The following is an 18548-nucleotide window of genomic DNA, read 5'->3' on the forward strand; positions in this document are numbered from 1 at the left end:
TCTAGAATGCTAGATGTATCTATGGGTTTAAATATTAAGTCAGTATTTCTTTCTTCCCCTTCTCTTACATACAATCCATTTCCTAGAGTTCCTGTTATTTTCAGAGTTCTTTTTTTTTTTTTAAATTTTCAGAGTTCTTAATATTACACAGACAGTTAAAGGTCCTGGGCCCCCAACATCAAAGACAACACAAAATCAACAGAAGAGAATGCTTCTCGAAGGAAGAAATGCGACTTCCTAATAGCACCGCAGTTAAGACTACAAGTTCTACAGTCATATTGCACAGATACAAATCCCAGTTCCCCTGTGTGGGCTTGAGCAAGTCGCTGAACCTAGCTATGCCTCAGTTTCAGTAGGTGCAATCTGGGGAAAATCAGAGCACTTGCTCTAAAGGTAGCTATGAAGACTAACCGAGGTAATACATTAAAGGACTCAAGGCGGACCTAGAAAGTAGTAAACGCTCTGGACTTTTTCGATCTTGACCAGACACTAATTATCATTTGTACAATCTAAGCCTAAGAAAGACCACACACATACTTTTCCCTATTATTAACATCTTTTGTTAGCTTGGTGTATCTGTTGTAATTAATAAGACAGTAGTGATGCAATTATTAAATAATAACTATAGTATATATTAGGGTTCACTTTTGGTATTTTTCAGTAAGTTCTGACAAATGTATACGTGACCTGTACCCAGCATGGTACCATTATACATAACAGTTCTGATAGCCTAAAAACCCTCTGTGCTGTCTTCATTCATCCCTCTTTCCTCTTCCGAATGTCAGCCACTCAGCTTTTTCACTGCCTTCAGTTTTGTCTTTCTAGAACCTCATACAACCAGAATCAGCCAGCAGGTATAGACTTTTCAGACTGGCTTTTTTCACTAAGTAATTAACATGAATTTGTATTTCCTGGCTTAATAACTCATCTCTTATTCCATTGTTTGGATATACTAGTTTATCCATTTCTCTGTTGTCTTTTCTTTACTCCTGGGACAAATACCTAGTACCTACAATTTAAAGGAGAGGTTTATTTTGGTTCAGTTTGTACAGGTTTCAGTCCAGAGTTGGCAGGCTCGAGGTAGGGTGGGATGGCAGACAGGAAGCAAAGCACTGAGACAACCTGCCCAGTCATGACCACAGTGACCGGCCTCTTCTAACCAGCCTTACCTCCTAACAGAAGGTCAGCTATGATGCCCCTCTATTCCAATCATCTTCCCAAGCCCCTGCCTATAATCGTTAGGACAACATCTAGTTAGAAACCATAACACCTGTCAAAGGGCAAGCTTAGATGCCTCTAATTTTAGCAATTTGGGGACCGTGTTTTCAACTCCTTTAGGTAAATACCAAGGAGCACAGTTACTGGATTATGAGGTTACATTTAGTTTTATAAGAAAATATCAAACTTTTTCTAAGTAACAATACCACTCTGCACTATTGCCTGTAGTAGTCTTTACTGCTCCACATCATTACCAGCATTTTATGTTTTCCCTGTTTTTAAGTCTTCATAGTTCGTTGTAAGGGTATTTTGTCATAATAACTGGCATTTCCTCGAAAACATGTGGAACATCTTTTCCTTATTTGCACCTGTATTTTACTTATTTGCACATGTATTTCTCCACAGAAATATCTATTCAGAACTTTTGTCTATTTTTTTATTTAAAGAGAAAAAAACAAAACAGTAAAAGGTACAAGTAATAGAGAATTTCAAGGAAAAAAATTTACAGTAAGAAATCACTTGTTAATAGATTACATATTGTCATCTTAGAAATAGTTGTTCAAATTACAAAATTAAAGCATACAAAATGGACATTCAAACAGTGAGATTGCAAACAGTTCTGTTCAATGATCCAACAAAAACTTAGTAATATGGTTTTCCATCTTACACACTTAAATATACCTGCAGTTATATCCTTTAGATCACTTTCTTTTCCTCTCTTTTTTACAATAACAATTACACATTTTGGGTTTTATTACTCCCACAGTTCTTATTACTTTTTTTTTGAAGAGAAAAAACCTAAATGTGACAAAGCAAAAACAGAGTCAGAACAGAAGGATGGACATAGTACATGATGTAAAAACAGAATACCAGGTGATCAACAATGGTTACCATCATGACTCTTGCTATCTTAAAAAGAATTGCTTATATCATCAGGTATAATAGAATTGAACAAAACAGTATAGAGGAAAACCAATAAAATCTAAACATTGGAGACCTTACAGGACTCCAAAAGAAGATAATAGTCAAACCATAATGGGCATCATAGTAAATCTTATTTCATGCAAAGTGGTTGCCTATATCCTCAAACTTGATACTATCAAACAAAACAGAATAGAGTAAAATCAGTCGAAATAAGATGGGGAGAGCAATACAGGGGTTCAAATCAGGTTAACAGGAAAACAAAAACGTTACTATAATATATCCTGCTATTTTTTAATTTGTTTTCCCTTAATTAAAAAAATAAGAAAAAAATAAATTAACTTTTTTTTTAAAAAAAGGGGAGATTGAGATAAAAGAGGACATAACAACACAACAACATAGGTCAGAACAGAACAATTTAAGCATCATAGTGTTTCACCACCAGATAATCTGACATAATAATAGTTACTACAGTGTCTCTTTCCTTGAAATATTTGAGTATAACTTTGTATATTATAGCATCAAACATATCAAGACAGTGTGAAACCATTCAAGAGAATGAAAGTACTACAGGGTATTTAGAACCAGCTAACAGAAAATGCACAACGGTTTCTATACTATCTCTTTGCCTATAAAAATTTTTGTTTATACTATCACATATATTAAAATATACAAATATAATACAACATGTTAAAACCAATGGAAACAGATGAACAACAGCTTGATGGGACTTCAAAACAAGATGATATTAAATCAGCACTAGCTATTATGATGTCTTGCTTTCTTCAAAATAACTATTCGTGCTATCACAGACAATAAAATCGAACAACCCAGATTAAAACCATTCCAATTGAGTGAAAACATTATATGGCTTCAAACCAATATAATTGGGAATCATGATTACCACATACTTTTATGTATTCTTATCATTTCTTACACTAGGGAAACTATTCGGTATTTATACGTGAGTTTGATTTATCTCACTTATGAATATGGTCTCAAGCTGCGTCCATTTATTTATAAATATCTCAATCTGATCATTCTTTATAGCTGAGTAGTACTCCATTGTATAAAAATACCACAACTTTTTTATCCATTCCTCAGTTGATGGGCATTTAGGTTGTTTCCAAGATCTGACTATTACAAATTTTGCTGCTATAAAGATGGGTGTACATATATCACTGTGGTATGATTCTTTCAGTTCTTTTGGGAATATGTCTAGAAGTGGAACAGCTGAGTCAAATGGGGCTTCCAATCCCAGCTTTCTGAGAAATCTCCAGACTGACCTCCACAATGGTTGCACCAGTCTACACTCCCACCAACAGTGCAGGAGAATTTCTTTTTCTCCGCAGCCTCTCCAGCATTTGTTGGTGGTGGTTTTCTTGATCTTGGTCATTCTTTCAGGAGTGAGATGAAATCTCAGTGTGGTTTTAATTTGCATTTCTCTAATGACTAATGATGATGAACATTTTTTCATGTATTTATTTGCCCTTTGTATTTCTTCATCTGAGAAGTGTGTATTCATCTCAGATGCCCATTTTTGGATCGGGTCTTTGAATTTTGGGGGTCTGATTTTTTTTTAATTCTTTATATGTTTTAGACATAAGTCCTTTGTCTGAGAGACAGTTCACTAAGATTTTTTCCCAATTTGTGGGGTTTGTTTTCACTATGCTGGAGATTTCTTTTGACATGCAGAAACTTTTTAATAAGACGTGATCCCAGTTATTGACTCTGGGAAGTATTTCTCGTGCAGTTTGAATCCTGTTCATGAATTCTCTACCTACTCCTATGTCTTCAAGGTTTTTACCCAATTTGCCTTCCAATAGATTTAGTATTTCTGTTTTAATATTCAGATCTTTGATCCACTTAGATTTTAATTTAGTATATGGTGATAGACATGGGTCTAGTTTTAGTTTCGGCATATGGAGAGCCAGTTTTTCCAACACCATTTATTAAAGAGACTGTCATTCTTCCAATGAACATGTTTGGCCAATTTATCAAAGATAAGGCGGTTGAGTGTGTTGGTAGTTGGGGTTGTATCTTCTAATCTATTCCACTGGTCTTCGGCTCCGTTTTGGTTCCAGTACCATGTTGATTTTACTACTGTTGTTTTGCAGTATAACTTCAAGTCAGGGATTGTGATACCTCCTGCCTTGCCTTTGCTGCTTAGAACTGTCTTTGTTATTCTAGATCTCTTCTCGCTCCAGATGAATTTTGTCTATTTTTGATGTGGTTGCTTTCTTACTCTGAAGTTTTTTAAAAGTTCCTCTTTATACTTCGGATGTCTTAATTTAACAGACAGGCTTCACTATGATTTTCAATTCCCACTGAGTTGTGTGATTGTAAAATATGGTGCATGCTTAAATTTTACATTTTAGTAGATCATTACCATTAATACTCCTCAAAAATACTTCCCCCTCCCTCATCTCAAATATACTTAGCACATCTTTCTTTCTGAAACATTTCTGGAAATTCTCTTTTAAGAGTGTCTTTACCTATACTGTCATGGCTGCCTATTATCTCGAATTTGTTTAAATGTTTATGTTTTGTGATCACTTTGACTTTGGAGAATCACCTGAAGTGACATGGTGCCAGATCTGCTGAATATGTTAGCTAAGGACAAACAACAGTGTTTTCCCAAGTCTGTCTTTCCACTGCAAGGCTCTGGGCAGTAGCATTCGCTATATTTTTATCACACCTTGTAAAGACACAAAAGGGGAGTTCTCCATAACTTTTTTCATAAATGTCAAGCACAAAGGAAGAAACGTATTTGAGGCACCAGGGAGTATTCTGAGGTGAATGAATAACAGTGTGTCTTTTACTGTAATATTTTTAAGCTAAAAATTCACTGTATATTTTGATTACCTGCTGCATCTTTTCATTTCCTTGAGTCTTTCTTATAATAAATGCTTCTGATTTTAATGAAGGCCAGCTCACCAATTTTTTCTTTTACAGACTGTGCTTTTGGTGTTACATCTCCAAGTTGTGCCTAAGCTGAGGTTCAGTTTGTTATTTCCCTATACTAGCTGCTGGGGATCTTTTAATTTTGCATTTTACATTTTTTACAGGTTACATTTTTCCATGATTTATGGCCCAGAGCTTTGTCTATTTTAGGGAATATTCTATGTAAACTCAAGAGTAGCTATTCTCCTGTTGAACTGTTCTATATATGCCAAATTAAATTGAGTTGATTGATGGTGCTGTTCAGTTCATCTATGTTCTTACTGATTTTCTGCTGCTGAATCTGTCAATTATAGAAATAGGGATGCTGAAGTCTCCGCTATCACAGACTTATTTCTTGATCATGTTTTATACATACTTGTCCCATAGTTTGACATTCTATTGGGTACATACTGTCTTTAAGGATTCATCTTAGAAAAGCAACCCCTTCACATTATGGGGCTTTTTTAAATATCACACATGAATTTATTGTTTCTTTTTTATGTTTTTAATTTTTAATTTTAAAAACAAAATCAAAAAGGATAGAAATGATACAGAATTTCGAGAAAATAGTAGGAAATTAACACTAGTTAATATTTTGTATATTCTTATTTTAGAAGTAGTTGCTCAGATTATAAGATTTAGGCATGACAAAATGATCAAACAATGAAAGCACAAGCTGTTCTTATTGATGAACTTACAGATTAGTAGTACAGTTCGCTATCTTGCGTGTATATACACACACACACACACACACACACACACACACACACACACACCTTCCCCTCTTCCTTTTCTCCCTTCCCCTATTCCAGGTGTTCATTTGTTTTGAGCATTTTCTTCTCCTTTCATTTTTACAGTATCTATTGTACATTTTGGATCTTATTTCATTTTCAGTTTGTTTTTGTTTTCTTTTTTACACTAGAAAGACAATTTACATATGTGAGGTGGGTTTTTTTGGTTTTGGTTTTTTGTTTTTTTGTACCAGGATCAAACTTACAATCTTGCACTTGCCAAGCAGGCACTTACACTTCAGCGAAACCCTTGGCCCTTACACATGTTCTGAGATTACGGATATGTGACATCAAAACTGGCCTAATATGGTATTTCATAATTCTGTCTCCTGTTCCCTACAACATTGCTATCATTCATTTCACTGATACATGATATAGTCACTCAATAGGCCATATTTCTTACTTTGAACAAATTTTATCTGTTAGCAGAAGAGCAAGAGAAGATTCTCTTCATTCTCATTTATTCTCTCTATCGTTTTCCCTTTTCCACATGTAGACCTTCATTTCTGACGGACCCATGCCTAGTCTATACATGATCACAGTTCTGGTTTCTAGCACTGCCTGTTGACATTTTCTTATGGATTATATCTTTCTGCTAACATGATCCATCTCTAATTCTTTGATGGCAGATTTCCCTAAGACCTTAGTTCTTTAATGGGTTAGGAAGAGTTGATTTTCAATTTGTTTAATTTTTTTTTCCTTTGTGAGGATGATCATGATGACTTTCCAGTTCCTTACATGCTACGAAGGAAACCAAAGATCTACATATCCTTGATTTCACTTTATCCTTTTAAAAATTTCTCATTCCTTTTAATTACATTCTCCTTCCTGAGGCCTTTTTTCTTTTGCTCTAGGACTGAAATGAGGACCTCTGCACTGAGCTACATTCTAGCCCTTCTTTCTGAGGTAAGGTCTCAATAAATGGCCCAAGCTGGTCTCAGATTTGTGACCCTCCTGCCTCAGGATCACAGAGTGCTGAGACTATAGGTGTCCATCACCACATTTGGCTTTTTCTAACATCTTAAATCAAAAGCCCGTTCTTTTACTTTCCAGGATCTCTACCTACTTAAGATAAATATTTTAGACCCATTTTCTTTCCAAGTGCCATTTTAGTTGCAAAACACAAATTTTGGTTCACCTTTTTTTTCACACATATAATACGGAACACTTTGAACTTGTCCCTGCTTTTGGCCAGGAATCCTACTCAATTCAAACGATCTGTTTCTGCTACATTTTCATTTCTAGCATTTCCTCCATTAAATGGATAGACACAGATATGGAAATTAATGCTTTAATGTTGGGAAAACACACATTTATGCTTTTTTAACTATCTTTTGCCTTCACTCCATAGGCACAGCCTTAGCCCAGGGCACTTGCTCTGCAGCAGAACTATTTGCTGAGTGGCACAGTCCACACCTGTACTGTTCAATATGGTAGCCACTTGCTCCCAAAGGCAACTGGTTTATCAGAAGAACAGAATTTTAATTTCATCTTCATTGATTTAGTAGGTGCCAAATGGGTTGAGCTATCACAGTGGATAGTGCAACCTTCCCCAGATGGAGCCTGTCATCTTCACTGCAGACACTGAGCTAATGTTGCATTCTAATTTCATTCTACCATGTGGATTCTCCTCTCCTAGATGGTCCATCATATTCTACCATAAAAAAGAAAACAACACAGAATCAGTTACAATCAATAATGAAGAAATTGAGTTTAGAGAACAGAGGTCACAAGGTATGAATCTCATTAAAGTTAGTAAATCCAGGTTGACTCAAGATAGATAAATCTTTCCAATCTATGAAATTAAACATAACTGTATCTCTAAATTTGTCTCACCTACAGTGCATAATAAAATGTTTAGTACACAAAACTATTTGAGTATCTGTTGATGAATCAGTACTAGGATACAAGCCTATTCCCAGAAGTTGAACACTGCCAGATTCACACTTTGAGGGTCTATCATTACAACAAAATTAATTTAAGGGATGGGTTCAAATGCCAAAGTTTCTACTTTGTATCTCTTTAAAAAAAAAATGAGACGGTCAGGTGTAGTGGAACACATCTGTAATCTTAGGAGGCTAAGGCAGGCATCACTGGGAGCTCCAGGCCAGCTTGGGCTATAAAGGCCAGCCTGAACTGCAAATAGAAATTCTATCTCAAAAAGACAAAAAAAGACAATCTCAGACTCAAAAAATACTCTAAACTCCTAAACACTACTGAAAATCTTGAACTTTTACTAATAGGGTTATTAGAATTTTTGTTACTGTATTAGGAAGTAAACTGAAAAACTTTTTAAGACACAAGACCTAACAACCACAGTATCTGCTGGCTGTTGGAGCAAAGCCAATCTCACCTGTCACACAGCCATCACAAAACCTGACTGTACCCTCATCAAAGAAACAGGATGGAAAGAAAGTCAACAATACGATAGGTATTTAGAAAATGGTTTGAAATCATCAAGATCCTGAAAGGGTCTCAAGCTTCACCAGGAAACTGCAAGCTCTGAAGTTCGCCATCCTTTAGGAACAGAAGGTCCAATGCAGTCTACTGCAAAGGAAAGCAGCTCCCAGACAGAAGATTCTGATCATTAAAGTAGCAGCTACTGATGTCCATGCATATACAAAACATGAGACATCAGTTTAAACTGCATCCAAACTCATCTCAGAGAAAAAAATCTAACCATATTAGGAAACAGTATGTAACATTTGAGTTTTAATATTATTTGTCTTAGTCTTGGCTGCAACATACACAAAATAATATCTCAAGATTTTCTAAGGTTTTTTTTTGGAGGGGGGCTGCTAAACATAGCCAGCAATTAATCTCTAATTTAGACTTTATAAAGTAAAAGTAATAAAGTACCTAATATAGTTTGATATATTATAGGTACCTAACACATGTCTACTCATCTATTTCTTTATTAACTTTTCAAATCAAATTTAAGTCCCTTCTCTAAAAAATTACTTAAAAAGAAGAGAGTGTGTTATAAAGAACTCTAGTAAGAGTTCATTACAATGTAAGGTCATGAGTTTAGAAATGAAATGGAAATGCACAGCCAGGAGAGATTAAATTTGAGACTATGTGGCTGACTGGATTGATTGTTAATTAGGTCAATTATCTAACAGATAATAGAATTGCTTCTTGGCTAACATAATTTGAACACTGGAGCAACCAAAGTAGCTGTATACCAATATAAGTGGTCAAACAGTTTCAGAAGAAAGATCTGATGAGCCACCCATCTTTGACTTCCACTTCCACATAGCTCCAGGGAAAATAAACCAGAAAATTCTTGATTGTGTACACTGGAAACAGGCTAACAAGCTCTTACCATCATACATCTTCCTTTTAAATTCATGTGTGAACATGTACTCTAGGGACAGTAAAGCATAGTTTGACAGTAAAATATGTAAGCTAATAAAATTTACAGTTAAGACACAGTTGTGACAATAGGAAATGTCCTAGAATACGGTGCAAAGGCTATCAAAGGAGCCCCCCAAATTATCAGGGCCCCTTCTGCTTTACTGTAGCTGCCATGACATATGAATGGGGAGAAGCTTGGGGTTGGCTATAGAAAATGCAACTCCCCAACTGAGACTTCAATAGCATATGGAAGGGTCACACTGGCTTGGCTTTTGGTGTGCAAATCAAAGTGATTATTTAAAAACGAAGAGTGGAAAGAAATTTAAAACTGAAATAGTATACATGGAATACCTGCATCTTCCATTATATCTCTCATGATACTTTTAGGAACATCTACATAATATTTCACAGAACCCTCTACATAGTATATTAATAACTGAGGTAAATTAGACCTTCAACCAGAACCTTAATTCTCTAAAGACATAGAAATGAGTACAGAAAGACCATCACTTGTGAAAGTGTGTAAGTGAAGTATCTAGTACTCACCCTTGAAGCCCTTTCTCACACACTGATATGTTAACTCAGCATTTGGTTATGACTGCTATTACAGGGTGAGTAATCCTTTACAGTATCCTTGAGACCAGAAGTGTTTCTGATTTCCAGTTTTTTTTTCAGGTTTGAGAATATATGTATACACATAATGAAATGTCTTGGAAATAGAACCTAAGTATAAACAAGAAATTCATTTGTGTTTTATTTATACTTTATACCCATATTCACAAAGCAATTATATATAGCATTTTTAATATACCTGTGTTGGACTGCAACTCATCACAGCTAATCAGATGTGGAATTTTCTACTTGTTGCATAATATAGGTGCTCAAGAAGTTTCAGATTTTGGAGCATTTCATACTAGGATGCTTAATCTGTACCTACTTAACATTTCAAATCTGATTATACTAACTTATAGCTCCTAAACATGTTTCAGGCAGTCAAAGTCTTTCAGATTCCTTTACTCTTAATCCATGCTCTACAACGCTACTGAAGTCATCTTCAAACTCAAAATTGGCTCGACAATTCTTTTGCCTAAAATCTTTAAGTGGTGCCCTATTCCTTTAGGATGAAGTCCAGATTTCCAAACACAGCATACAAGTTACTTTATAATCTGCCCCTGCCCCAGTCTAATCACTTGCCTATCCCCAAATTTATTATGCTTCTTTCATCTTTCTTCTTTCAAAAAATAGAATCCAAAACAAAATTCAAGCAAAATAAATAAATAAATGCTCTTTCCTTTGCATATTTTATATTCTAATGGGAAGACAGCAGGTAGGTGAATAGAGACAGATAGATACAGATAGCTGATAGATGATACAGTCAGATGAACAGAGGATAAAAGATACATGATAGATTGACAGATGTATACAGACACAGAAAAATCTGGTGATGAATACTGTAAGGGAGACAATGAATCAGGACGGGGAAGGAAAAGTTAGGAGATTTTAACTGCATGGCCAGAGAAAGCCTTACCGACAACAGTCATAACACTTGGGCCAAGTCAGTGAAGGTAAGGACACAGCCATGTGACTCACGAGCGATGAATGACAGGACAGGAATGAACCAGTGAAAAGCATCTCGCATGCCTGAGGAACACTAAGAAACCAGTGCAGCTGCAGTGGGAGGGGGAGATGAGACTGTAGAGATGAAGTCACATGATTCCTACACTGAGTAGGAATGGGGTCCACTAGATCACATAAACCAAGCAGGGAGATGATCTAACATTGTTCTACCAGGCTGTTGAAATTTGCTGAAGATCCAATCCAAAGACAAGGTGGGAAAGTCTCATCTCACTTATTGCACAACAATTAACAATGCTTGTTCTGCTGCACATATTTTAAGTCATAGTGCTTTCCTTATATATGTGAGCTTCAAAGGGTGACTGGTTCTTAATATTCTCTATACCTTTCTCTCACCTAGCCAGGTGCCAATACAAAGCAATCACCTATACCAAGAAGAGTTGATCCAACCCTTCTTGAGACAAGAAGGCCTCTTGGATGGTGGGTACACAGACAGAGGTCCAGCACTTGTGTCAGTTACAGAGGGGGACTAAAGTCACCTTTGAACTTAGGCCTGGATCCAAAGGAAGGTAAAACATAGCATCCACAGTTGAGGTTGAGCAAAATGCCAACAACTCATCCCACTGTGAAGGACTGATCCTAGTGAGTAAGCATACAGGGCTACCAGGAAAGAAGAAATGAAAGTAACAGAAATGGTGGGTCAGAGATAAAAACAGTGGGTTAGACGGTCCCAGAAATAAGGACCATCCCACTAACAGTATCACCCCAAATGGGGGGAAAGTTCCCGCTGTCATCTCTGAGTCTGTGGTTCTAATTGGAGAAAGACTAACAGTATTTGGTCAAATTGCAGTATTTGTTCAAAGCTGTTTCCCCATTTCATAATGATGTTGATGAAAAATTGAAATTGATCTAGTGGAGTGCATGAAGAAGGCTGGAACTAGATGCTTAGCTTTCTCTCCAGACGCTGAGCCTCCAAAACTTCTCCGAGCTGGGGAAAAGTCAAGAGTCTCCGAAGCTGCCTCTGCTTTCTTCCTCAGCCATTGCCCTTCACTGTCTATGTGCCTTCCTACCTCTTCCTGCCCTCTCAGGGGAGATACTGTGCTCAGGTGAACAGAAAATGCACCCAAGGGCAACAGGCCATTTCCCATTATGTTAACCTCTTTCAGAGTTTAAAAAGAAAACTGTGACACAATCACAATTTGTCATAGGAGATGCTCCTGGAATTACTAGAAGGATTTCAAAGAGAAAAATACTCCAAAGGCCCACATAAATACAAGAGTTTATCAAGCCTTCCCCATATCAGGAAAGATCCACGATGTAAGCAATACACAGCTATGATTAAATCTCCATCTAAATTTTCTTTTTAAAAATTTAATCCAGAAAGTTAAAAGTCAGAAACTGAAACAAAGTATCATTTTCTATAGTATAAGAAGTCAGATTATAAGGCCGGAGAAAATTTTACCTGCATCGTATTTTGATGAGCTATTCACATCATTCTCAGCAATCGTACAACCTCCCTGAACTCCACTTTTCTCATTCATTAAAGGACATAAGAACACTTACCCAGTATCTAGGCATGTGCCCACATGTGTGTCAGTGTGTGTAGATCAATTACCAGCACAGAAGTATAAAGACAGGGTAGTTAGGGGAAGCATCTCACAACAAGGGTATCCATGCATACCTCTAACCTCCTCTGTATTTGAATGGGGTCTCTGACACCTCAACAAGTAACATGGGTTCTTGATACAATATTGGATGTCTCTGAAACAACAGGTTGGATTTAGGAATAAAATCCTTCTTCCTTCATCCTTCATCTCATGCCCACCCATTTTCTGAGGTATCAACTCCTGAGAGTGAGAAGTCTGGAGGAACACTGCTGAGTAAGGGTAACTTTCTCTATAAGGGTCTCAAATGTATTCTTCTTATTCAAACAAATAGTGTCCTTCCTGATGACATAAAATTCACTTTCCCTTTATTTCCTTCTAAAATGGGGATCATAGTCAGAAAGTCAGGGAGAGAACTACTGAAAAGGATGTGGTGGGTGGTTGGTTTATCATAGAATAGTATGGCCTGAGTGAATCAAACTTTCTCAGCTTCAGCCACATGAAACAATGAATCCACATACTTATTATACAACCTCAAAACCTGGGGAGAGTGCATTGAGAAACAAAGAAACATACAAATATAATTCACACCAGTTCCAACAGTGATCTACAGGGCCTCTGGACCTGAGTTGCAGTAACAACAATAGAATTTACAGATAATCTCCATGTAAAAATTTTAGTTACAGAAGCAGAAAAAAAGCAATTAAATTCACATGTTAGAAAAAAACTGCTAAGTAATTAATGATAGTATGTTTTCTGCTGGTAAACTACTTTTAAAAGCTAATTTGGCCATAGCCAGTTTATGACTACAATAAAACTGAATATTCTTTTTTTCTTTTTTTTTTGCAATTTTTTTTTCTTTTTTCTTTTTATCGGTACTGGGGATCAAACTCACGACCACCTACTTGCAAGGCAGGTGCTTATGCCGCTGAGCTAAATCCCCAGCCCCAGTAAAACTGAATTTTCAAGGCAAACAAAATAGTAAACATGAGGCATGAATATTTAAGAATTCTGCATCTTTCCTAAAAATAGTAATTAAAACCGAAGTCACTGAGGTTAAAAGAAAAAAATACACTTGCAACAAAAACTATAAAAAATACTAATCATAACTGTGATACATAGGAAAGCAAAATTTGACTGAAGAGTTTTTTTTTTTTTAGGTTATTATGATATTCTAAATAATAGACAATACTGTCATCCCAAACAAGAAAAGAACTGCTTCAAGTTACCATCTGCCAGGTCGGGGATTTAGCTCAGCAGCATAAGCACCTGAGTTGCAAGCGCGCAGCCATGAGTCCGATTTCCCATACCAAAACAAAAGCAAAAACAAAAAAGTTACCATCTGCCCCAAAAAGGACACAGTGCAAGACTACCAACCTGTAAAACTCCGCATTTCCGGTACTTCTGCCTCATAGCTGCTGAAAACATACATCAGCCATCCAGGGGCAGATGCAAAGGTCTCACAGCCCCAAGCTGGTGCCTTACCTGACCGGTAGCGCTCATCTCGTGACCCTGAGGACCGTCGGCGGTGGTATCGAGAAGCAGAGGAGGGAGTGACAGGAGTCCGGCGCTCTTGTGGCAAAGCTTGGTCCACCCCTGGATTTCAGGAAAAGAGCAAAGTGAAGGTGAGGCTGGATCATGGCCTGGAGTTAGTGGATGCTGCAGAAAAAAATCACTTGGGGAAATCAACCTTTACTCATGCCATTCCCACTGCAAACCTGAAGCTGCTTGTGGGATATGGCTGGGGTCCTCATGGACAAACAGAAAAAAAGCAGCATCTTAGTCTGGGGCAGAGGAATTCTCCCCATGTGGGAAGGCCACTCCTGCCTGGCTACTGCAGCGTTTAGAAGTCAGCCTGAACTATATAAGGACACCCAGTCTCAAGGATTTTAAAACAATGCTTGTTGGCAATGTTAACTTTAAAATTAATCTTAGAGTACCTTGGCAATATAAATCAGGTAACAAGGCAATAACTTGTATGTAACAAATTTCACCTTTGCTCATTCCAAATCACTAACTTTCTGGAAATTTACACTGTTTGATGTTATGTACTTTAATATGTGCATATTAGTAGAGTCTGGATGCCAAAAATCATCTTATCTTCGACAGGTACAATGATTCAAAGATTACTGGCTAAAAAGCTGACCCAAATCTGCCAATCACAATTCCTACCATACTGAGATAACCAAATAGAACAGGATACAATCTAGATTTAAAAAAAAAAAAAAAAAACCTACCATGGGAAAGATTTTATCATTACAGCTCAGAAATAAATCTTTCCACTAAGCATACTTACTGTTACTTCTTCAGAAAAGGACCAGTAACATGTGTAAAGAAATCAGACATGAAAACATTAACAAAAAAATTAAGTCTCTAGATTTCCATGATAGGAAATTATATGTGTGTAAAAGTTATCTATGTATTATTCTGTGGGTTTTCTATTTCTGTTATTTTTGTTTCTGCATGATTATTGAGAGCACGTGTGAATCTCTCATTAGGTTAAGTAGCTTAGAACTGTGAAGACAACAGATCCTACTCTGTAGCTGCTTTGTTAGGTTTCATAAATAGCATCCTGATCTAATAAACACATTAATAAACACAGAGGTCTGCAGTGACCACACCTCTTTCGGTTACTGTCTACATATGATCTTCTCAAAATGATCTTTTAAAAATTTCCTTTTATTTTTATCCAACAGATACAGATTATGAAGTTTAAGAGTCCTGTATAAAACATTGTAAGTCACTGATAGTTATGTTCACATTCATGAATATGGGTTTATAACTCCAACTTCTGGCACAGACCATTTTAGACAAACACCCGGGTTTCTTTACACCACTCAAATTCACCACGCCCACAGAGCCAGCAGCAAACTATAACACCTTCATGTCGTCACTTTCTAATGATTCTGGAGTTTATATTTACATCTTTTGTTTGTTTGTTTTTGCTTTCAACATAGTGGTTTCTGGTCCTTTTAAAATACTCCAAAGGAAAAAAAAAACTCTCTTTTCTATCTTTTTTTTTTATTTTTAGAGAAAAAAAAGCAAAGCAGAAAAAAGGTTAGAAATACTACAGAATTTCAAATCACTAGTTGATAAATTACATACTGTTATGTTAGAAGTAGTTGTTCAAGTCACAAAATCAAAAATAAAAGGTGGACATTCAAACAATGCAGTACAAACCATTCTGTTTGATGAACTAAAAAAACTTAGTAGTACGATTCTCTATTTTGCACATTTAAACATACATAGTTACTTCAGATTGTATAAATCTTTCCCTTTTCCTATCCTTTTTTCATGTCAAAAACTGACAATTTGGTGATAATAATTTTTGTTCTATTTTTGTTTCTCCTGGAGCCCCCTTGTGCTCTAACCTTGGTCCCTAGACCTGCTGCCTGTCTATCATGCAGGGTTCTTCTTATCTTGGATTTGGTTTTGCTCTTCATTGTGGGGGATCCTTTGTTTCTCTTTTTTCTGACTTCCTATCATAGAACATAGTCTACTTAAAAAGGATAAAAGAATACTTGCATTTTCTTAGATACAGAAATCTAGGTAAAGATAACTTTTATTTACTATTTTGCATTTCCATTTTTGTAGACAAATTATATCTTCCTTTAGGAGAATAATCTTTACATAAAGCCTTGTTCTCTTTCTCCTGTGTCAACTTTTACTATCCTTTAATTCACACTGAAAGAGCTGCATAAACCAGAGATTTCTTTTTATGGTGAAGCACCATCACATCTCCTTCCACTGGGTCTTATATCTGGGCTGTTCTGTTTGCCCAAGGAAGAGACTTCTGCTTCCTGCCTTGTGACTAAACACAACCCGGTGCCTCCCTCTGGGGTGGCTGCTGTTTTCATCGGCCAGTGTGTGTGTGCTCTGATCAATGGGCTTGTACCTCAAACTGCTGGTTTCGAGTCCCTTGAAAATAAACTTGTACAGCAGAAAGAACCACTGCTTCTACTGTTGACTCTATGCTGTGTGGGACCACTGTCTCCACCAGCTTCTTCACTGCTGGCTTTCTCTACTCTGCTGAATGAGGGACCCTAATTCCTCTACTTTACATGTTATATACAAACTTGCCATTGTGACTCCCATTCTCTTTTTCTGTGGGTTCAGACTTTATACATTTACTGACATCTCAGTGTAGTTTGGGAAGAGACAGAGACATGTGCCTACTTCTAAGCTGCTAAAATTCACCAGTTGCCTTTTTTTTTTTTAATGTTTGCCCTTCAGTCTTGGCATGATTAGTACTATTATTTGTCTAGCTGATTTAAATATAGCTCTGAGAATCACACCTTCATCTTTCACCTTTTCTGGGAACCCACATAGAGGGTTGTAGGCTAGTGCTCGGCTTACTCACGGATCTCCCAGGGCTGTCCTCAAAAGCTAATTTTCTATACAAATATTATAAATGTTTCCCATCATAGATTGAAATGCATAGTTCACAGCACAGTTTTGAAAAGGAAATAAGTAAAACTGGACAAAAGAACAGCTTCAGCAGGCTTCCAACAATAAGAAAATAAATGAAATTATAAACTAGAAAATGCAGACTTCATTTATTCTACCTGCCATTATTCCAGCTGAGATCTGAAGTGGTTTCAAGGTATGTTCAGCAAGAAAAGACCACTGATTGAATATCTGAATTCAGCTTGTCACCACAGAAAGATCTAGGGTCACAGCAAGGTCCTTGTCCCGCACAAGGAGAATTCTCCATCAAATGCTGCTGCTGTATACATACATGCCTTTCCAGCAGCCATGAACAATTAGTAAAGCACATTAACTATAGGGTGATATCCACCACTGTGGAGAGCTTACATTCAAACTTGGGTTTAGTTTGGAGATTGGGACTGAAAAACTATTTTCAGGAGAGCCAGGGAATAACCAAAAGTCTCAGAATAGTTTGGTCAAGGTTAAGAGAGATCAGTGTGGTCATGGGGCAAGAAGGTGTCCTGAGAGAGACAGGTGACTGCCCCCCATCGTATGATGGTCAGGAAACAAAACAGCTATTACTATCCAGGCAAAAACATGACAAAGGTCAAGACTGACTACCTTCTCCCACAAATACTAGGCATTTGCATGCTACGCACATGCTACACACCAAATCAACACAGATCCTCTAAGAATTAATAAGCTACTAGGAATGGTGGCACATGCCTATAATCCCAGCACTTTAGGTGGCTGATGGAGGAAGATTACATGTAGAAGCATAATATAGCACCATAATATAGCACCAGAGATTTGGTGCCAAAAGCCAGAGGCTCTGGAACTCTGGCTCCAGTCACTGAGACCTTGGGCTAGTCCTTAAGTTTTCCAAGGTTCAGTTCCCATGTACAGATAGAAACAATAACATGTAACACTGTGTAGCACTGGTCTGAGGCTTTCTAAATATTCACTTAATTTCTTAACAAAAACTCAAGTAGATACTGTTTGTCAAAACACAGGCATAGAAATAGGATTTAAACTCAGATGGGGGGTCTACTCTTGACGTGATATTTAAATGTTCTTTTCACTCTTAACTTCCTTTTTATTTGTAACAGAGGTTTCTCTGCTTCCAGACATTCTACTCTGAGCGTAATATGTTTTGGACATCTTGTTACCCTCCTCCCCAAACCGAATGAAAGCTCTAGGATGGGCTTTACTAGCATTGTTCTCAATTTAAACACCAACAACGGTAGTGAGATTTCTGGTTTCCCTGTACAACTACAATGGACCATACAGAACTTCAAACCACAGGCAGGAGACCAAGGCACACCACAGGAAAACAAGAAAGAAGGTCAGCGGAGTAGAAAGAAACAAAACTTCTAACATTCAGCCCCTCCTGTAAACCTGTATCTTGGAGCTTCCAAAGTTCTGCACATAATCTTAATATGTTACAAGTCCTGAAACATCCCAATAATCTGTTACTAAGCTCTTGCCCTACCCTACAATCTGTCCGGAGGTATAGTAAATTATAGTGGCCTCCTTATTTTGGCCTGCGAGCCATGATACTGTGCTATTATCCGCTGAGCAGTTGTGGCTTCCACCTCCTCCTCTTTGTGCCTAAGCTTGACCCCTCCACTTCAGCTTAAGGGAGGCTCTGCTGACTTCATTTTTCTGCATCCTAGTGACCACAAAAGAAGGTCCCAGCTCTTCCACCTAA

General features: G+C 37.1%; 1 protein-coding gene across 4 annotated transcripts in view; it reads right to left on the reverse strand.

The window, feature by feature from the left end:
* Dip2c (disco interacting protein 2 homolog C) overlaps positions 1–18548 on the reverse strand; it is a 419016-nt gene that overhangs the window by 170060 nt on the left and 230408 nt on the right. For all 4 annotated transcript variants that reach the window (XM_063260126.1, XM_063260125.1, XM_063260124.1 and 1 more), the window contains one exon: positions 13895–14005. In XM_063260126.1, coding sequence (XP_063116196.1) covers positions 13895–14005 — 111 coding nt within the window. The remainder of the gene's footprint in view (positions 1–13894; positions 14006–18548) is intronic.

Source organism: Cavia porcellus, unplaced genomic scaffold, assembly GCF_034190915.1.
Source record: "Cavia porcellus strain 051 isolate PalLab524CR breed Dunkin Hartley unplaced genomic scaffold, mCavPor4.1 scaffold_13, whole genome shotgun sequence".
Taxonomy (NCBI): domain Eukaryota; kingdom Metazoa; phylum Chordata; class Mammalia; order Rodentia; family Caviidae; genus Cavia; species Cavia porcellus.